Here is a 21,430-nt window from a genome sequence, read left to right as displayed (position 1 = left end):
GGGTGCCAGGTAGGTTGTCCTACCAGAGAAAGCATTGGTTTCTCCTTTTAGTTTGGGAGGGAATGAGTCCCATCTGGTCCGTCAAGTCACACCAATACAAAGGACTTAAGTAAAAGTCAGGATGGAAATATACTTTTCATAAACCCCTTAAAACATTGGAAAGAACTTCAAACAAGTGTATTCTTTTGCGTGGTTGTATTAACAACATAAATGATCACACACAAGAATATAACAATTAATGCACTTATTTTCATTTAGAAATGTCCTGTACCTCGGGCATAAAAAGAGTCCAGCCCGGTAAATAAGTTCAGTGACTCAAGTGACCTTAGTCACGCAACGTTTGTCCGTAGCGTAAACCCAGTATATTCATACACTCAAAATAACACTTATTTTGCAACACAACTATAAAGCGTATCAAAGACTAACCAAAGAATAATACGTCCTCACAACTACATAAATCACAGTATACATCACCCCAAACAAATGAAATACCGTGTACAAAAAGTTGTAGTCAGTCGGTCAGTCAGACAATCCGCCAACAGATCTCCAGCGGAGAAAAGGCCACGAAAACCAACGGAGAGTTGTAGTCCACAGACGCACAGAGTGGATCCAATCCTGGGTAACCTCGCTTTAAGGCTACAAAACACACTGTAAGACAACAAAACAAACATAATGGCGAAGCTTCATGAACTGAAGGTAGTACACATCCTCATTCATGTCTCAATCACAACTTCACCTTTGCGCAGCTGATGCTGGCTATTTAATGGGGAATTAAAGGGGAAGCGCCCTATTAGAAGGAGAAGCACTGAGACGGTTCAGAAATATTCAGGGCCGTCACAACACGTGCACACGCACACACACACTATAAGACACACACGCACACGTGCACACGCACACACACACACACACACACACACACACAAACACTATAAGACACACACACACACACACACACACACTATAAGACACACACACAAACACACACACACTATAAGACACGCACACAGACACTCACACACACACACACACTATAAGACATGCACACACACACTATAATACACACACACACTATAAGACACGCACACACACACACACACACACACACACACACACACACACACACACACACACACACACACACTCAGCTCCTTTCCTTTTGAATAGGTCGTCTTCTTCCTCATTGACCCTAGTCTGTCCTTTCTGTAGTTCTTTGTGTCTGAGGATGACTGTGCCAGTGCCACGCCAAGCCAGCCTGGCAGTGCCAGCTTTCCCAGACGCCTCACCATCGTACCCGAGACTGCCCTGGGCACCGACCTGCCAGAGGACGCCACACCTACTGAGTGAGCAACACACACATGCACAGACTGATATAGCAATACAAACATTAATACAAATTCACACAGAGCCTCTGTCTGTATATCTGTCTGTCTCTCTGCATGTCATTGACATGGTACCAGTAAGCCAGTGGACTCGGTGTCGGCCCCTCACAAAGGGAGGAACGGCCTGTCCTCCGGCCCCTCCCGGGAGTCCCCCAGCCCCTCCACATTGGGTTCCATACCTCCCTCCTCCAGAGCCCCGCCCCCTGGTGGTAGCCGCAGCTACGACCTGCAGGAGCGCCGGTGCTCGGGCAACATGACGTGTGGGCTGCAGGAGCATCACCAGCGCCAGGCCACTGACGACAGCGAGGCCCAGATGCTGGGGTCCGCCGACCTGGATGGGATCAAAAGTAAGTACCAATCAGTCAGTCAGTCAATCAAGTAATCAATCACTTTTTTCCGACCTTGAACCGACCTTGAACCGACCTTGAACCGACCTTGATTACAATGACTACACAGAGGGATGATTCCCATTTCACTGTGACATCATATAAGGATTTAATGACTAAACTATTAACTTTGGTTCTTTAACATGTTTTAATAACTAAACTATTACCTTTGGTACCTGTGAAATGTTTTAATGACTAAACTATTAACCTTGGTTCTGTGACATCATTTCAATGACGAAACAGGGGATTCATTTTACTATTACTACGACACCATTGCAGCACCATTTTAATGACTTTACAGGAGACTAACGTTATACATTACTGTGACATCATTGTAGCATTATTTCCATGACTTCACCTGGGATTAACTTTGATATTACTGTGACATCATAGCAGCATTCCCATGACTACACATGAGATTAATGTTGATATTTCTGTGACATCATAGCAGATCTTCCATGAAAACACAATGGGATTAACTTTGATATAACTTCAGATTTTACTATGACATCACTTTAGCATCCCTACATAGGGCTATCATCATTATGACAATTCTGATAACACTTTACTGTGACATCATTATATGGCATTAATATGAGACCATGCAAGCAAATGACATATTATTTTTGATATACAGTGCCTAGCAAAAGTCTACACATCTATTGCACAGTCTTCAACATTTTCTGCCTTAGAATTTTTATTTCAAAATGGATTCCATCTTTTTTTATGTAATCCACAACCTACTCCACATTTTCAAAGGGAAAGAAAATTATAGAAAGTTCCAAAAATATATAAAAAAATAACCTGAAGATGTTAATACGTGGTACCTTTGGCATTACAGCTGTGAATCATTTTGAATAAGATTCTACCAACTTTGTCCTACAACACAACTATGGGGCGTCGTACTCTCGCAAATCACGCCTGACACGGCCAGTGAAATACGCGCCTCGCTGAAAGTCACGCCTTCCACAGGTGATAACTCTGAGGCTCGGATTAATTCCTTCCAATTCTTCAGCTCTTCACCTCGAACGATTCATGCCACAAAACAAAAAAAATTGTGCCAACTGAACTGTCCCTTTGTCGTAGAGCGTGCTCACCCCCTGAATGTTGTGTGCTGGAGTTTGCATTTGTTTTGCTAGTTTCCTATCTACAAACCAATTACTTATTCTTTGGATTGCTTGCCCTGGCTGTAGCAATGAGTCAGATGGCTAATGAGACCGAACGACGAAGGCTAACAAGCCAGGTTTGGATTCGTGACCATGCCCAGATAAATAAAAAGATACCCACGTTTGTTGTTTTGTACGTCTCGACTCGGTGCATGCTCTGGCTGCCGTCGCTCTAATCAGTTTGTATGTGGGACTGACGGTGTCAGTAACAGTGGCTTGCCCGCGGCTGGCACTGTTCTCCTAGTCCACGGCGCAGGTTCTCTTGACAATCGTGTAGAATTCTTGAGGGGGTTGGTGTTTCCGATAGACTCGGGCACCCGGGAGAAGAAGTCACTGAGTTGTGGGACGCGGAGATGGATTGGGTCTTTGGTCGGAGCAAATGTCTTGTCTGCCTGGGCGGTAGTTGCCCCCGCTCATCCCGGCTTTCTCCCGGCATTGTAGCAACTCCATTCCTATTTCCAGTTCCTGGAGTTGGAGGGAATGGAGGAAGCGGGGCTTGTATGTACTTCTGATGAGGAAGAATCCCCCTACCCCCAGAGTGAGGGGCCTTAACATAGGTCTGAACGATCAATCAAATTTATTTATAAAGCCCTTCTTACATCCGCTGATGTCACAAAGTGCTGTACAGAAACCCAGCCTAAAACACCAAACAGCAAGCAATGCAGGTGTAGAAGCACGGTGGCTAGGGAAAAACTCCCTAGAAAGGCCAGAACCTAGGAAGAAACCTAGAGAGGACCCAGGCTATGAGGGGTGGCCAGTCCTCTTCTGGCTGTGGTGGGTGGAGATTATAACAGAACATGGCCAAGATGTTCAAATGTTCATAGATGACCAGCAGGGTCAAATAATATTAATCACAGTGGTTGTCAAGGGTGCAACAGGTCAGCACCTCAGGAGTAAATGTCAGTTGGCTTTTCATAGCCAATCATTCAGAGTATCTCTACCGCTCCTGCTGTCTCTAGAGAGTTGAAAACAGCAGGTCTGGGACAGGTAGCACGTCTGATGAACAGGTCAGGGTTCCATAGACGCAGGCAGAACAGTTGAAACTGGAGCAGCAGCACGGCCAGGTGGACTGGGGCAGGCAAGGAGTCATCAGGCCAGGTAGTCCTGAGGCATGGTCCTAGGGCTCAGGTCCTCTGAGAGAGAGAAAGAAAGAAAGAGAGAGAGAATTAGAGAGAGCATACTTAAATTCACACAGGACACTGGATAAGACAGGAGAAATGCTCCAGATATAACAGACTGACCCTAGCCCCCCGACACATAAACTACTGCAGCATAAATACAGGAGGCTGAGACAGGAGGGGTCGGGAGACACTGTGGCCCCATCCAACGATACCCCCGGACAGGGCCAAACAGGCAGGATATAACCCCTCCCACTTTTCAGCGAACAGTGCGCCCCTCCACAAAAACATTACTGTGACAACAGTTCCCCCACGTTTGGTTACTGCTAAACGGGATACCATGTCAGCCATTGCCAGAGCCCCTTGTGCACATAAGGGGGCTTCAAGCAGGCTATACAGTCTTGTGGAAGCACTACGTATGTTGAACGCTTGTCCATGTTTAAACCCCTAGAGTCGATTGACACAATCTAAGTAACATCATTTTAAAACACCCATCAGAATCCCTCAGTTTAAGCTAGAGATATGTTTATTTGCATTAGATGCGTCTCAATCCACCACATCCGCCGATATCGCACTTCTGCTTCTGCGGTGAAAGGTGGCAGAGCTATGAAAAGCTGTCTGTCAAGTTGCTAGCTGTGCCACTAGAGATCCTGGTTCGAGTCCAGGCTCTGTCGCAGCCAGCCGCGACTGGGATACCCATGGGGCGGCGCACAGTTGGCCCAGCGGCACGGATGTCCTTGTCCCATCGCGCTCTAGCGACTCCTGTGGGGGGCCGGGCGCATGCACGCTGACACGGTCGCCAGATGTACAGTGTTTCCTCTGACACATTGGTGTGGCTGGCTTCCGGGTTAAGTGGGCATTGTGTCAAGGATCAGTGCAGCTTGGTTGGCTTGTGTTTCGGAGGACGCATGGCTTTCGCCCTTTGCCATTCCCGAGGGAAGTTGCAGCAATACGGGAGTTGCAGCAATGAGACAAGACTGTAACTACCAATTGGATAGCACGAAATTGGAGAGAAAAAGAGGTAAAAGTAATAAAAAAAACAGACCATGAAACATCCCGAAAATCGTTCTACAAACTATTATGACCACTCTATGGACAACGGGAGACTCTCACGAACACGATTCCTTTGTTTTCGGCACCAAAGCTCCAACGCCTGCCACTTAAACGCATACAGCCCTCCTTGATTATCCTCGGCCAGAGTTTTGGTGTCTGTGGGCTTGGCTACTATTCGTCTGCAACGGCGTATGCATTTAAGCGGCAGGCGTTGGAGTTTTGATGCCATAATAAAATAATTTATAAAGGAATAATAAAGTAATCCTTTTCAGAGTGCTCTGGGGAACATTTGAATGTCCCCACAGGAGCTTTTTTGAGTATGGTTATTCATTCTCCACTTTGAAAGTGTATATGGCGTCTATGTCAGTGCGTCATGTAGGAATTGATGGCTTGTGACGTGGCGGTGAGGTTCCTAAAAGGGTGTGCGCTGTCCTCAGACTTGTTTCTAGACCTATCACGCTCCCACTTTGGATATTAGCTTTGCTTTTGGATGCTCTGTGTGAAGCCCCTTTTGAACCACTGGAATCTGAAGATCCTCTCCTACAAAAAAAAACTCCTCGCTCGTGGCTTTGGCCTCGGCTAAACACGTTGGGGATCTCCACCCGTTATCCATACACCCTTCCTGTATGTTGTGTCCTAATGCCGGCCTTTGTTCCAATGGTCATGACTATGTCCTATAGGTCTCGAGCTTTGAGCTATTGCCCGTTTCGCCTCCTCCATTTGCTTCTGAGAATCAATGGCGGTTACATGCCCTGTGTCCAGTACGAGCTTTACGCGCTTACATTAAGCGGACCTGGGATATCTGGTTAAGTGACCAGCTTCTTGTCTGTTTTGTTAATCCAGCTTGAAGGCAGGGCACTCTCTAAGCAGCGTCTATCCCACTGGATTATGTAAGCTATCTTCCTGGCATATAGCAGAAATAGGTAAGGGTTAACTAACGGTGTACGCTCCCACTCCACCAGGGGTCCGGCACGGTCTTGGGCCGTTATTGAAAGGGTTAACAGTAGGGGCTATTTGTTCTGTGCGCAACTTCACACTTTTTTGAGAGGTTTCATCGCTTGGATGTCACTGTACCCAGTGTAGCCCACACAGCGTGTTTACAGCTGGGCCAGGATCAGAGTCATTAGGCTGCACACGGTGTGCACAACACCCAGACTACAGCATCTTGCGAGTTGGAGGTCTGGGTGGTCTGCCATGGGCCGTTTTCATTTGGTATTTGTTGGGGCCGGATTTTAATTTCCCCCATAGTTGTGTTGTACCGAGAGTACTGACTGAATTGGAACGTGACGTTACGACTATAACTACTTTTCCCTGAAGGAAACGAGGCACCTCGCCGCCCAGTTTTGGGCTCTCGGTGAAGAGCGATACTGAATTAAAGGAATGAATCCGTGCCACGGGGTTATCGCCTGTGGAAAGAGCCTTGTCAGGCCTGATTTTGAGTTCTTCAATCGAAGCCGAGAAAGAACGACTCTCCATAGTTGTGTTGTATCTCGTTTCCCTCCGGGGAACAGTAGTCATAAAGTTACGTTTATTCACCAGAGTGATGTCCTATTTTTGTTCATCAAATATAACCTTAAAATCTGTGTTAGGGAGCGGTAATTCGGTGGCAAATTAAGGTTGCAATTGAGATCAGCAAAAAGTACATTTATTTGCCGTGTTGTCTTGCAATGTTACTTGTTGCTAACCGAATGGATGATATGGAGTGGATTATTTAACACAGGCTTGCTTCTTTTCACTTTGTCAAAAAGGCCAATAATGTGGAGTAAATGCAATGTTGTTGATCCCTTTGTATTTTCAAGTATTGTGGTGGCAGCATCATGTTATGGGTATGCTTGTCACCATCAGGGACTTGGGAGTTTGTCCGTATCAAAATAAATTTGAAAAGAAGCAAAGCCCAGGTAAAAAGTTAGAGGAAAACCTGCCGTAGTCTTCTGAAAACCCTGGGATAGAGTTAAAAAAAAAAATGTGGGCCAATTACTCAACGTTTTATACCAAAGATACACCATAATGGCTTTCCAAGAGGTGCTGAGTGGTCCACTCTGTTCTTACTGAAATGTGCTTGAAAACAGAAACAAGGTTTTGATATTGTTGTCCATCAATGATTCCCAACCAAATTTACTGAGCGTCAGCAATTTTGACAAAAGCAATGGATGTATGTTGCCCTAAGAGTTGTGCAAGGTTGGAAGAATATTCTTCAAATTATTAACAGCTATAATGGCTGCCAAATGGGCTTCCACCAGGTATTAACTCTGGGGTGTGAAAACATACACAATCAATACATATTCACTTAATTCATTTTGAAAATGTTCTATACATTTTCTTTCACTTTGAAAATGTAGAGTAGGTTGTGTAGATCGGTGGGGGAAAATCAAATTTAATCCCATTTTTTAAATTTAGTTTTAAGGCAGCTAAATGTGAAGACTGTGCAAGGGGTGTATAGACTTTCACTAGCAACTGTATCTATGTCATTATTTAGACATTTACATTTATAAAAAAAAAAAGACCTTTATTTAACATGGTGGAATTACTCAGATTGTAACCTATTAATTTATTAGATATCTCGTAAACATCACTTTGGCTGTATGTTAAGGTATTTGTCAGTAACTTTAATGGACAACTCATCCAAATGATATCACCTCTAGGGAAAATGAAAGCTTACAAAACCCTAATATTTAGAGACAAAAAGCCTATTCTCCACAGTCAATTTGCATTTGTTATCTTAAATCTGAGCCCAATATGGAATTGATTGTTCTGTGTACAGGCAAACAAGGCTGTCCATCCCACTGTGCACGGTCGGAATGTGAGCATTTTCAAAGAGCCCAAAGCTGCCCACCACTGTACTACTTTCCCAGTTTTGCATTGTTTGGTTCATGTTCAGATAAAAGTCTGTGTGTGTGTGTGGTGTGTGTGTGTGTGTGTGTGTGTGATGTGTGCTCATCCGTCATTCTTTGGAAAACAATCATTCATTTTGCCCCAAAGTGAAGCAAGGTTTGTTGCTGTGTTCTGAAAGTCAAAAGGTTGCAACTGCGCCCTTTCTTTGTGTCAGAGGAAAGATTTGTGTAAGTATCCATGATATAATATACAATTAAATTATTATGAGATTGTTATAATTTATAATACTATACGTTTGATTATCTTTTCTTTGGGTTTGACTGCCTGTTTAAAGTTCTTGCATTTATTTGCAAGTTTGTAATTCAGATCTACTGATCTAAATGGTTAGTCGTGATCTTAGTTTGATAGCCATGAATCTGCCTCTATTTGAGCTATGAGAAGTGAGTAAAAAAAAAAAAAAAGTCGGCTAGTTAATAAGGGTGGAGTTGGTCTTGATTCACTAGTCTCACACACCATGAGTCCTTGGAAAGCTTTCCTATTGTTAAAGCCAATCCTGAAATGTTGTTTTCACGAAAAGTACTCCCGTGGGAATCTGAGTGTGTTCTCACCGGGATTGTTAAAACACACTGCAGCGGGCAAAACTAGCTGCAAATGACGTTAATCTGATGTCTTTTGTGACGTGATGGTCATTTGTATTCTGATTGTAAAAAAAAGGATGTTTTTAAGACATCATTTTAGTGACCAGAAAATTACATCTTTAACTGTTTGTAATCTGGTCAGATAACATCCAAAATATGACGTCTTTCTCAGACAGTTTGATGTTGTCATTAAAAAAAAAAATATTTGTCTGATCTGATGACTTAACAAACAGAAAATCAGTTTGGGACCAGAAAATGACTATCTCTCTATTTTTCTCTTTCCATCTCTCTTTCTCTCTGTCCCCACTCCCCATGTCCCCTTTAGGCCACAGGTTCGAGGATGTGCCTGCGGTTCGCCGTCACCTGGTCAGGAAGAGCAACAAGGGTCAGGTGGTACACATCAACAAGGACCACAAGGAGCCTAGTGCCCGCAGCCGCAAGTTGGATCGTACCCCACATGAGGTGGGTACTAGGGGGGGGGGCGAAGGGTACTGGTTTATATGGCCCAATTCCACATTTCTTTCCTTGCTTGAACATCCATTTGGTAGACAGGGTGGCAGTATTTGTTGTTTTGCTACCACTTTACCTGCATTTTTTTTATTTAACCTGGCAAGTCAGTTAAGAACAAATTCTTATTTACAATGACTGCCTACCCCGGCCAAACCCTAACCCGGATGATGCTGGGACAATTGTGCGCCGTCCTATGGGACTCCAAATCACGGCTGGTTGTGAAACAGCCTGGAATCGAACCAGGGTCTGTAGTGACACCTCTAGCATTGAGATGCAGTGTCTTAGGTCCATCAAGTAGACTTATATGACACTGTCATATGCTATTACACGTTGATTCGACCCCCTACTGAGATGTAGGCCAGTAGAATTACTGCTGGTTACAAGTAACAGGCACTGACGTGTGAGTAGCACATGTCAAGTCGTTATTATGATGAGAGTTTGGTTTTAAGAAGTAAATGTGTCACCTGTACTTCAACTCCCTGCTTTGGTACATAGGTCAGTTAGAGAAAGGTGGGAGAGAAAGACAGAGACGTTAGAAATGAATGAAGGGACAACTTTCACACGCCACAAGAAAAAAGAGGAGAGGTAACACGACACAAGGGGGCTCTAAGAGGTAAGCCAGGGAGTTAAGTTTGTTGTATTAGGGTAACCAGGTAAAGTTCACTCTCTTCTGTGTCTGTGTGTGTGTGTGTGTAAGGTAAGGCTGCTCTGTCAGATTTGTCAGTATCTCTGCTTCTCGCTCACCCAGCCAGTAGTTGTGTATCGATCCACATCTCTGTTGGACAGAATGGTTCGCTTGGAGTTCGTGGGTCGTATGGCACGGCACCAGAAGGTAGGGTGGTTTTGGACTAGCACAACACGGTTTTAGCCTATCTCAGTAGGGGGTCGAATCAAAGTGTAATAGCATATGACAGTGTCACTTTGGACTTGCCGTATTAGCGTTCAGATAGAAGTTTAAGTAACTGTGCAGTCAAAATCTAACACCACGCCTATACAGCATGGTGTGTTTGTAAGGGGGAAACCTAGTCAGTTGTACAACTGAATGCATTCAACTGAAATGTGTCTTCCACATTTAACCTGGGGGCTGCCATAATCAACATCTTCAGCCTTCGGGGAAGAGGGGGTTAACTGCCTTGCTCAGGGACAGAACAACACATTTTAACTTTGTCAGCTCAGGGATTTGATCCAGCAACCTTCTGGTTACTGGCCCAATGCTCTAACCACTAAGCTATCTGTAGAGAGTTGATGTATGCTGGATACATGTCCTAATATCTTCGTGCACCTGTCCTAAGTTCATTGGAACATAGTCTGGTTGATACAACACTTATTTTGGATAGGGAAACTTCAGGATTCACAGCAATAACGATAGAAATGCAAGTATTGTCTAATGTGCACATTTTTGGGGGGTTATGTTACACATGAGTAGGAAGTCACCTAAAATGGGAAAATGTGTGTGTGTGTGATTCTCGTTGTGCCAATATTGAATTTTAAAAGCCTGTTATATTAAATGATGTGCCCTTTAATATAAAGCACATGGACGTTTAAAAAAAAATCTGATTTCCCAAGTGGCGCAGCGGTCTGAAGGCACTGTATCTCAGTGCAAGAGGCGTCACTAAAGTCCCTGTTTTGAATCCAGGCTGTATCACATCTGGCAGTGATTGGGAGTCCCATAGGGCGGCGCACAATTGACCCCAGCGTCTTCTGGGTTTGGCCGGGGTAGGCTGTCATTGTAAATAAGAATTTGTTCTTAACTGACTTGCCTAGTTTATATAAAGGTTCAATTAAAATAAATAAATAAAGACTTGCCAAAAATCTTCATTTTGACATGTCCCTCGTCATGTTTTTCTGATTTTAACCTCCTTAACCCCAACATTTCTCCGTTTGCACCATCATTGTAAAACCCTAGTTATTTTTGTTGCTTTGACAAAGTCCTTTCTAAAGATGATCATTTATTTCATGTGATTAGTAATTAATTTACATCTGTCCGTAATTTTAAGGTCGATCTTGTTACACAAACATTTGTTTTAATATGGTAAAACTATTCTTATTTTTTATTTTTTTATTTTTTACATATAATAGTCAAATAATAGTGTAAAAGCAGGTGAGCTGCTTCTTCTGTACTCTTTTTTTGCCATTTTCTGGTGTTTTGTGGTGGAAAACTGCATCGAGCATTACACGGCAACCCTGTTACCCATAGATAGATAAGCTAGAAATGTTGTAACAATTAAAAACTAAATATATATATATATATATATATATATATATATATATATATATATATATATATATATATATATATATATATATATATATATATATATATATATATATAATAAAAACAGTTATTTAAAATTTAGTGAAGCTTGCATTCAGTTGCCCCTTCTTGAAATGGGGAAAATATGTTTTTATGAAGTTGAACATGTGCTCTTTATGACAGATTGTTAAAATCAATTTAAGAAAAATGTAATTATACTACCTAAAAATGCACTCTATTGGTGGAATGACCCATATGACTGCATGGAGAAAACCCTCTCACAGACCTTCTCACAGGCTCTCAACTTGATATACTTGATGACCTGCTGATGAGCCATCAAGGGTTTTCCATTGTATTCAAACTGTTTAGGTAGGTAGACTCCCAGAAGGGGGTCCAGAACACTCATACCTGACCCAATGGACAATCAGCAAGCAGTTGTCTGGACTTCACAGAGTTGTGGAAGTGATCAGAAAAGTCAACATTTACACAGTTGCAATGTTTTATAAAACCAATATATATCAATATATATTTTCCAAATCGGTGTCCATGACAAATAAAGAACCATTCTATTGTATAATAATAATAATAATGAATAATAATAATTTATTACAATTGTAAAGCATTTTTCATTATACAGAATAATCTCAAAGTGCATAAAATAAAAGTTGTTGACAAAGAACAACGCTGACGGTACACGTGACAAGGGCACCAAGGAGCACAGATATCAACAGAAAGCCTTCCTAAGCCCTCTGTGGTGCCTTCAGGTGGTCCGGGAGGGCATTCCAGAGGTTAGGGGGGGGGGTCGAGCTGAAAACCCAATCCCCCGAAGAGCGGAGCTTGGTCCTGGGGGCGTGGAGGAGCAGGTTATTGCTTGACCTGACGGTGGGGTTATGGAGGGAGAGCAGTTCTTTGAGATAAGGAGGGGCATTGCCACGAATACACTGCAAAGTCAACAGGAGGGGTTTGAATTCATTCCTGAATGAGACAGGGAGCCAGTGCAGAGATGCCAGGATGGGTGTCACTCTCACCAGGATCCTGGCAGGGCTGTTCTGGATGTATTGGAGCTTCTGGAGACACCTGCCAGGGTTCTCGATGAAGAGGGTGTTGCAGTAGTCCAAGGGGGAGCATGTACAGAACAAACAGGATGGGGTACAAGAACAGATCCTTGTGGGGCACTGCAGGTGACGTGGTGGGAGCGGGACTTGGACCCACCTAACGACCCATACTCAGTCCTGTCTAAGAGGTAGGAGTGGAACCAGCTCAGAGCTGGTCCAGATAGTCTGTTGTGTCCCGGAGGCGCTTCAGAAGGATGGGATGGTCGACAGTGTCAAACGCTGCGCTCATGTCCAGGAGGATCAGAGGACAGGGAGAGCCGCCATCAGCCGCCATCGGCAGGTCGTTGGTGACCCTGAGTAGGGCCTGTTCCAGTGCTGTAGGCCGGCTGGAAACCTGAATGGAACTTCAGAAATTGGTTGTTCTGATTGAGATGGTCTCGGAGCTGCACAGCAACCACTTTTTCCAACACTTTGGAGAGGAAGAGAAGATTAGATATTTGCCTGTAATTAGCCCGCACTTCCGGGTCCAGGGTGGGCTTCTTCAGAAGAGGGCTGATGACAGCAGTCTTAAATGCAGGTGGGACACTGCCAGATTGGAGGGAGTGGTTATCAATCTGGGTTGCTAGAGGGCTGAGTGCAGAGGTGCATGATTGGAGCAGGGCTGTTGGAACAGGATCCAAGTTACAAGAAGAGGTTTTCATTATGGAGATAGTTTTCTATATTATATTGTATGTGTGACCTCTCTTCCAGGTGTTTGTAGAGCTAAACGAGCTGGTGATGGATAAGAACCAGGAGTTGCAGTGGCGGGAGACGGCTCGCTGGATCAAGTTTGAGGAGGACGTGGAGGAGGAAACGGACCGTTGGGGAAAACCCCACGTCGCCTCGCTCTCCTTCCGTAGTCTCCTGGAGCTCCGAAAGACCATCTCCCACGGTGAGAGAAAGAGGGGAGAGTGAGGGAACAAAGGGAGGGAAGGTAGGATGAGTGAGGAATAGAAGGGGGAGGAGGGAGAGAAGGAGTTGGGAATAGAAGGTGTGGGAGAAGGAGTTGGGAATAGAAGGGTGGGGGGTTTGGGAAAGGAGAGGAGAGGGTGAAAGAGAGAGGTGAGAGGGGGAGGTAGAAAAAGTACAGATGAAGATAGAGAGGAAGGGAGAGATTGGGGAGGAAGGGAAGAAAATGGGGAATAAAAAAAGGGATGGACAAAGGCAAGAAAACAAAATAGTTAGTTGTGTTAAATGGAAACTTTGGGGGTGTGTTCTTTAGGTGCGGTGCTGCTGGACTTGAAGCAGAAGACCTTGCCTGGCATCGCCCATCAGGTGGTGGAGCAGATGATTATCTCTGATCAGATCAAAGTAGAGGACCGGGCCAATGTCCTCAGAGCCCTACTACTTAAACACAGGTACGTCTCTCCTCTAGCTGTCTATGATCCGCCTGCTACCCTGCTACGTACATTCTGTCACTAACATAGACACACGGTACATATTCACAGTGTTTATTTACATCATTTGTCACTTCTCAAACTCAGGTATTACTTTAGTTATACTACACAAACTCAGTTCAGCCGTTCTCTCTCTCTCTCCTCCTCTCTACCCGCAGTCACCCGAGCGACGAGAAGGAACACAGCTCTTTCACGCGGAACATCTCTGCCGCCAGCCTGGTCTCACTGATGGTGAACCACCAAAACAGCAGCAACCACACAGGCCAAGCCGAGCCTTCTGTGACTGACCCCCTCATGGATGGAGGAGGGGCTGCCGGCACCCTCACAGACTCCCGCATCGACATGGAGAAGAGCGAGGTCTTGGAAGTGTGGATGTGTCTTTGTGTCTCTGTGTACAGGATGTCTGTGTGTCTGAGCGTTTTTGCGAGCTCTGTGTATTAGTGTGTTGTTTGAGTTGTGTTTGTGGTGTGTGTGTATTCATCTTTGCCCTCTTGTCTTGGGTGAGTGTTTTATGGTTTTTTGAGTCTGAATGTGTGCGTGTTGTTGGTGTCTAAACTCCAGTGTTCATCTACAGAAGGACAATCCTCCCATATTGGGCATGCACAGGTCCAAGTCCAAGCATGAGCTCAAGTTGCTGGAGAAGATTCCGGAAAATGCAGAGGCCACTGTCGTCCTCGTAGGTGCGCCTTGCTATTTCACTCACATTTCCTGCTATGAGGCAGACGTTCCCACATTGGTGGGAGAGCCGATAGTGTCAATTATGGTAGATTAACATGTTGTTGTTGTTATTAATATCTGTATTAAAGCATGAATTTTTGCATGATCCTCCATTAAGATTTTGCTTCAATTGTACTCTAGTCTAACACACCGGATCTGAAAGTGAAAAGCCCCACTGAGTCTGATAGTACGATCATCCTAAATTCAATAATCCATCAAGTTCAATTAAATGTAATAACTGTCTCCCGCAGGTGCCGTGGCCTTCCTGGAGCAGCCTTCCATGGCGTTTGTGCGTCTGCAGGAAGCCGTCCTGCTGGAGTCCGTGCTGGAGGTTCCTGTTCCTGTGCGTTTCCTCTTCCTCCTCATGGGCCCGCCCATCGCCAACATTGACTACCACCAGATTGGCCGCTCCATCTCCACACTTATGTCTGACAAGGCGAGTTAATCGTTTGGTGACCCATACTGCCCTGTTGTGGATCAGTTGGTTAAACTGTTGTGTGACCCATACTGCCCTGTTGTGGATCAGTTGGTTAAACTGTTGTGTGACCCCCACAGGAACTCCCACAGGGAGCACATACACATACAACAAAAACGATGCAGTCCCTCTCCTGTAGATCACTTTGAATAAAAGCATCTGCTAAGTGGCGTATCGTTACTGTCTGATGAAAACCTTGGAACCATTTTTACAAATGTTCCTTATTTTACGTCTATTGAAAGCAGTAACTCCCCTCAATGTACTCTGAACATTTCATGACTCTAGGACCAAGAAATGTATCCTAAATAGCTTCTGAAGTTTGGTGATTGTATGTTCGTTATTGGTAAAATATGGCATTTCTTTTTCCATTTCCTGAAAAGTTTCTGTTTTGGAGATAAGAGATTATCATCAGACAGCAACGATATATTATTGTTATCATTTTACCACAGCACTTCCATGAGGCGGCATACTTGGCGGACGAGCGGCAGGACCTGCTGAATGCCATCAACAGCTTCCTGGACTGCAGCATCGTACTGCCGCCGTCTGAGGTGGGTGGCGAAGAGCTGCTGCGCTCGGTGGCCCGCTTCCAGAGAGAGATGCTCCGCAAGAGAGAGGAGCAGCAGGGCAAGGAGCTCAAGGTCAAAGAGCCAAAGAGCCCAAAGGATAAAGGTAATAGAGACAGGCATACACAGATATACATACGTATACTACAGAGGAACAGGAGGGCAAACTACAGACCAAAAGCCCAAAGATTCCATGGCCAAGGGTAATAAAGGCACACATTGAAGGAAAGAGCTTGAGGGATGACCACCAAATAACCCTTTCCTTCTCTCTCCCTCAGCTCTGCAGGCGCCCTTCAAACCTGGGGTCGACCCTCTGCGCCGTTCAGGCCGCCTGTTTGGGGGTCTGATCCGCGACGCCGCACGGCGCTACCCCAAATATGCCAGTGACTTACGTGACGCGCTCAACCCCCAGTGCATGGCCGCCATCATATTCATCTACTTCGCTGCCCTGTCGCCCGCCGTCACCTTCGGAGGACTACTGGGTCAGTCAGTCGTCAGTCAACCATTGGGGGAGGGAAGTCAGGGAGACAGTTAAAAAGAAGAGGGACAAAATTGGAGCACTGACGGAAAAAAAATGTATGAATCGAAATTAAGCTAAAAAGAGGGATAGAGTATATTGGTAGTCATATCATTTTGAGTTGGTATTCACTTCCTCTTCTTCTTCTCTAGGTGAGAAAACAGGGGGGTTGATTGGCGTGTCGGAGCTGATCATCGCCACGGCAATGCAGGGGGTTATATTCTCTCTCCTTGGGGCGCAGCCTCTCCTTGTGGTGGGCTTCTCTGGACCCCTGCTGGTGTTTGAAGAGGCCTTCTACTCGGTGAGCAACTAGCCTAATTCATCCTAACTCCCCCTTCTCCCCAAATTGGGCACTTGTTCACTCACCTGGCAAGAATTTACAAAGAATTAACTGGTTGCAAAATCCCTAAGAGTTTTCTTTATTATTATTTTTTTTTTACAAATCCCGTTTAGAAGAGTTAAAGGATTCCTTTCCTTCCTAATTCCAAAAATTCTTCAACTGAAAAAAAAATGATACAAATTTGGGGAAGTTTCTGGAAATGTGCAACCCTAGCTGGTGTAAGGAATATGGTTAAATTTGAGCATGATAATGACGTTTTCTGAACATCACCCAACATTTTGTCTCGTGTTTCTGTCATGCAGTTCTGCAATGCCAATGACATGGAGTATCTGACGGGCCGGGTATGGATTGGCTTCTGGCTGGTGCTCATCGTTGTCCTCATAGTGGCCTTCGAGGGAAGCTTCCTGGTCCGCTTCGTGTCGCGCTTCACCCAGGAGATCTTCTCCTTCCTCATCTCCCTCATCTTCATCTACGAGACCTTCTCCAAACTGGGCAAGGTGAGGTTGGAAGGAAGAGCGCCCATAAACAATGGGCTGGAGCTGATTGGGTTAGATTGTCCACAGGCTAACAAGTTTGCCATTCATAGCTAGCATAGATGCAGTAACGAGGTCAATACAACTCAACCAAAACAATAGAAATGCCATGGAAAAGCGTGGGGGAAAGATGCCGAAGGGGGAAAGACCCCAAATCTCCTCATTGCCCCTCAGCAAAAAAAGTTACAATACATCAATCATGACGGATTTGACGAATATCCACTTTGTTAGATCAGATTGGTTGAATGTGTGCCAATCCGACATCCTTCTTATCCCCACGGTCTACGTTCCATTGACCTCTTTACCGCATCTATACCGTTGCATGCATTATGACACCGTCGAGAGCATTTGAAACTGAAGTCATCTACAACACACCTGACACAGATGTCATAGTGCAGGAAGGTATGAGACTCATAAGAAAACTGTCTGTCTCTGTCTGTCTGTCTGTCTGTCTGTCTGTCTGTCTGTCTGTCTGTCTGTCTGTCTGTCTGTCTGTCTGTCTGTCTGTCTGTCTGTCTGTCTGTCTGTCTGTCTGTCTGTCTGTCTGTCTGTCTGTCTGTCTGTCTGTCTGTCTGTCTGTCTGTCTGTCTGTCTGTCTGTCTGAATGAATGAATGAATGAAACCGACCCAGATCTTTCAAGAGCATCCTCTTCAACGCTGTTACCTAGTCAACGGCACATGGACGTCATCATCATGCAACCACACTGTGGTCGACGTGCCTGACAAGGTGGTAGGAGAGCCCAACACAGCCCTTCTGACGCTGGTGCTCATGTCTGGAACCTTCTTCATTGCATTCTACCTGCGCAAGTTCAAGAACAGCGCCTTCTTCCCTGGCAAGGTAAGTACAGACCAGAGTCATACAGTGTTGGCCAAGGGAGAAAAAAAAAAGTATTATTCAAAATGCCTTGACAACTTGTGGCAGTAAGCAACCATATCATATTCAACCCGACATGTTCTGTGTCTCAGCTCCGTAGGATGATTGGAGATTTCGGGGTTCCCATCTCGATTCTCATCATGGTGTTGGTGGACTACAGCATAAAAGACACCTACACCCAGGTGAAATATAGGTCACGATCAAATATAAAGAGAGTCCAATCAGAAGTGAGAATAGCCCAGGCTGACCTTTTCCCGTTGACCCCCCCCCCCCTCCCCCTATACAGAAGCTGAGCGTGCCCACAGGCTTCTCGGTGACCAGTCCTGAGAAGCGGGGGTGGCTGATCCCCCCGCTGGGCTCAGACGGCCAGTTCCCTGTCTGGATGATGGGTGCTAGCATCCTACCCGCCCTGCTCGTTTTTATCCTCATCTTCATGGAGACGCAGATCACCACGTAAGAAACCCCTTCAACCCCTCACCTCTGCAACCCCATCTTACATACAGTATTATAGAGCAATTGGTTTTTTTATATAAATAATGGAGCCAATGTGTGACATTGGCATCAACATTTCAAAATGGTTTGAAACAAACATAAAAAAAGGATTTTCATGCAGTTCCACATGTGTACTTAGAGGAATACAAGTGAATATATATGCGAATCGGCCCATAACTCCACCAATACAACCACATAGGCCTAGGACTATACATCCTTTAAGCAGGGTTCATACAGACATTGAAGTTCACAGAAGTAGAAATAAAACGTTGGTTTCTTTTACAGAAACAAAGCATGTCTGACTTTTGTTAATAAAACATTTGTTTTATTCCAGGCACCATTGGGGCTCATTGGGGTTCCCTAGTGGTGCAGCGATCTAAGGCACTGCATCTCAGTGCTAGAGGCATCACTACAGACCCTGGTTCAATTCCAGGCTGTATCAAAACAGGCCGTGATTGGGAGTCCCATAGGGCGGCGCACAATTGGCCCAGCGTCGTCCGGATTAGGGTTTGGCCGGGCTAGGCTGTCATTGTAAATAAGAATTTCTTCTTAACTGACTTGCCTAGTTAAATAAAGGTAAAGGGTCTCAATTGGGCTACCCTGAATAAATACAAGAAACAAATTAAATAGGAAGGACATTGTCCAGGCCATTTTTATGTCTATTTCATATTATGGAGATATTATCTATATGCATGCACCAGCAACTACACTTAAACCACTTGATGCTGTATTACTGGTGATGGTTCTAGAACTCACCATTGGGCCCTTAGGTTTATTACTGGTGATGGTTCTAGAACTCACCATTGGGCCCTTAGGTTTATTACTGGTGATGGTTCTAGAACTCACCATTGTTCCCTTAGGTTTATTACTAGTGATGGTTCTAGAACTCACCATTGTTCCCTTAGGCTTATTACTGGTGATGGTTCTAGAACTCACCATTGTTCCCTTTGGTTTATTACTGGTGATGGTTCTAGAACTCACCATTGGGCCCATAGGTTCAACTTCAGCGAGCAGGCCTTTCTAATCGACCTGGCCCGGGTATGCTGGAAGGATATAGACCTCACCCCTTCAGTAGACGTTTCCTGGTTATTCTTTAAAAATGCCATCCTCACCATCTTAAATAAGCATGCCCCATTCAAGAAATTTAGAACCAGGAACAGATTGGTTCTCTCCAGACCTGACTGCCCTTAACCAACACAAAAACATCCTGTGGCTTTCTGCATTAGCCTCGAACAGCCCCCTTGAAATGCAACTTTTCAAGCAAGTTAGAAACCAATATACACAGGCAGTTAGAAAAGCCAAGGCTAGCTTTTTCAAGCAGAAATTTGCTTCCTGCAACACAAACTCAAAAAAGTTCTGGGACATTGTAAAGTCCATGGAGAATAAGAGCACCTTCTCCCAGCTGCCCACTGCACTGAGGATAGGAAACTCTGTCACCACCGATAAATCCACTATAATTGAGAATTTCAATAAGCAGTTTTCTACGGCTGGCCATGCTTTTCACCTGGCTACCCCTACCCCGGTCAACTGCCCGGCACCCCCCACAGCAACTCGCCCAAGCCTTCCCCATTTCTCCTTCCCCCAAATCCAGTCAGCTGATGTTCTGAAAGAGCTGCAAAATCTGGACCCCCACAAATCAGCCGGGCTAGACAATCTGGACCCTTTCTTTCTAAAATCATCTGCCGAAATTGTTGCAACCCCTATTACTGGCCTGTTCAACCTTTCTTTCATGTCGTCTGAGATTCCCAAAGATTGGAAAGCAGCTGCGGTCATCCCCCTCTTCAAATTGCTACAGACCTATATCTATCCTACCCTGCCTTTCTAAGGTCTTTGAAAGCCAAGTTAACAAACAGATCACCGACCATTTCGAATCTCACCGTACCTTCTCCGCTATGCAATCTGGTTTCAGAGCTGGTCATGGGTGCACCTCAGCCACGCTCAAGGTCCTAAACGATATCTTAACCGCCATCGATAAGAAACAATACTGTGCAGCCGTATTCATTGACCTGGCCAAGGCTTTCGACTCTGTCAATCACCATATCCTCATCAGCAGACTCAACATCCTTGGTTTCTCAAATGATTGCCTCGCCTGGTTCACCAACTACTTCTCCGACAGAGTTCAGTGAGTCAAATCTGAGGGCCTGTTGTCCGGGCCTCTGGCAGTCTCTATGGGGGTTCCACAGGGTTCAATTCTTGGGCCGACTCACTTCTCTGTATACATCAATGATGTCACTCTTGTTGCTGGTGAGTCTCTGATCCACCTCTACGCAGACGACACCATTCTGTATACTTCTGGCCCTTCTTTGGACACTGTGTTAACAACCCTCCAGACGAGCTTCAATGCCCTAAAACTCTCCTTCCGTGGCCTCCAACTGCTCTTAAATACAAGTAAAACTAAATGTATGCTCTTCAACCGATCGCTGCCTGCACCTGCCCGCCCGTCCAGCATCACTACTCTGGACGGTTCTGACTTAGAATATGTGGACAACTACAAATACCTAGGTGTCTGGTTAGACTGTAAACTCTCCTTCCAGACTCACATAAAACATCTCCAATCCAAAGTTAAATCTAGAATTGGCTTCCTATTTCGCAACAAAGCATCCTTCACCCATGCTGCCAAACATACCCTCGTAAAACTGACCATCTTACCGATCCTTGACTTCGGCGATGTCTCTCAACAAATTGGATGCAGTCTATCACAGTGCCATCCGTTTTGTCACCAAAGCCCCATATACTACCCACCACTGCGACCTGTACGCTCTTGTTGTCTGGCCCTCGCTTCATACTCGTCGCCAAACCCACTGGCTCCAGGTCATCTCAAGACCCTGCTAGGTAAAGTCCCGCCTTATCTCTGCTCGCTGGTCAACATAGCAGCACCCACCCGTAGCACGCGTTCCAGCAGGTATATCTCACTTGTCACCCCCAAAGCCAATTCCTCCTTGGCCGCCTCTCCTTCCAGTTCTCTGCTGCCATTGACTAGAACGAACTACAAAAATCTCTGAAACTGGAAACACGTATCTCCCTCACTAGCTTTAAGCACCAGCTGTCAGAGCAGCTCACAGATCACTGCATCTGTACATAGCACATCTATA

General features: G+C 45.1%; 1 protein-coding gene across 1 annotated transcript in view; it reads left to right on the top strand.

The window, feature by feature from the left end:
- LOC120019936 (anion exchange protein 2-like) overlaps window positions 1–21,430 on the top strand; it is a 38,788-nt gene that overhangs the window by 11,324 nt on the left and 6,034 nt on the right. The window contains exons 4-18 of the mRNA XM_038963347.1: window positions 1,207–1,340; window positions 1,497–1,726; window positions 8,898–9,034; window positions 13,142–13,322; window positions 13,653–13,788; window positions 13,986–14,184; window positions 14,402–14,507; window positions 14,796–14,980; window positions 15,469–15,688; window positions 15,861–16,064; window positions 16,252–16,400; window positions 16,742–16,936; window positions 17,604–17,810; window positions 17,939–18,028; window positions 18,133–18,299. Coding sequence (XP_038819275.1) covers window positions 1,207–1,340; window positions 1,497–1,726; window positions 8,898–9,034; window positions 13,142–13,322; window positions 13,653–13,788; window positions 13,986–14,184; window positions 14,402–14,507; window positions 14,796–14,980; window positions 15,469–15,688; window positions 15,861–16,064; window positions 16,252–16,400; window positions 16,742–16,936; window positions 17,604–17,810; window positions 17,939–18,028; window positions 18,133–18,299 — 2,540 coding nt within the window. The remainder of the gene's footprint in view (window positions 1–1,206; window positions 1,341–1,496; window positions 1,727–8,897; window positions 9,035–13,141; window positions 13,323–13,652; window positions 13,789–13,985; window positions 14,185–14,401; window positions 14,508–14,795; window positions 14,981–15,468; window positions 15,689–15,860; window positions 16,065–16,251; window positions 16,401–16,741; window positions 16,937–17,603; window positions 17,811–17,938; window positions 18,029–18,132; window positions 18,300–21,430) is intronic.

The sequence above is a fragment of the Salvelinus namaycush genome, chromosome 25 (genome assembly GCF_016432855.1).
Source record: "Salvelinus namaycush isolate Seneca chromosome 25, SaNama_1.0, whole genome shotgun sequence".
Lineage (NCBI taxonomy): Eukaryota > Metazoa > Chordata > Actinopteri > Salmoniformes > Salmonidae > Salvelinus > Salvelinus namaycush.
This window is presented reverse-complemented; position numbering and strand designations above follow the sequence as displayed.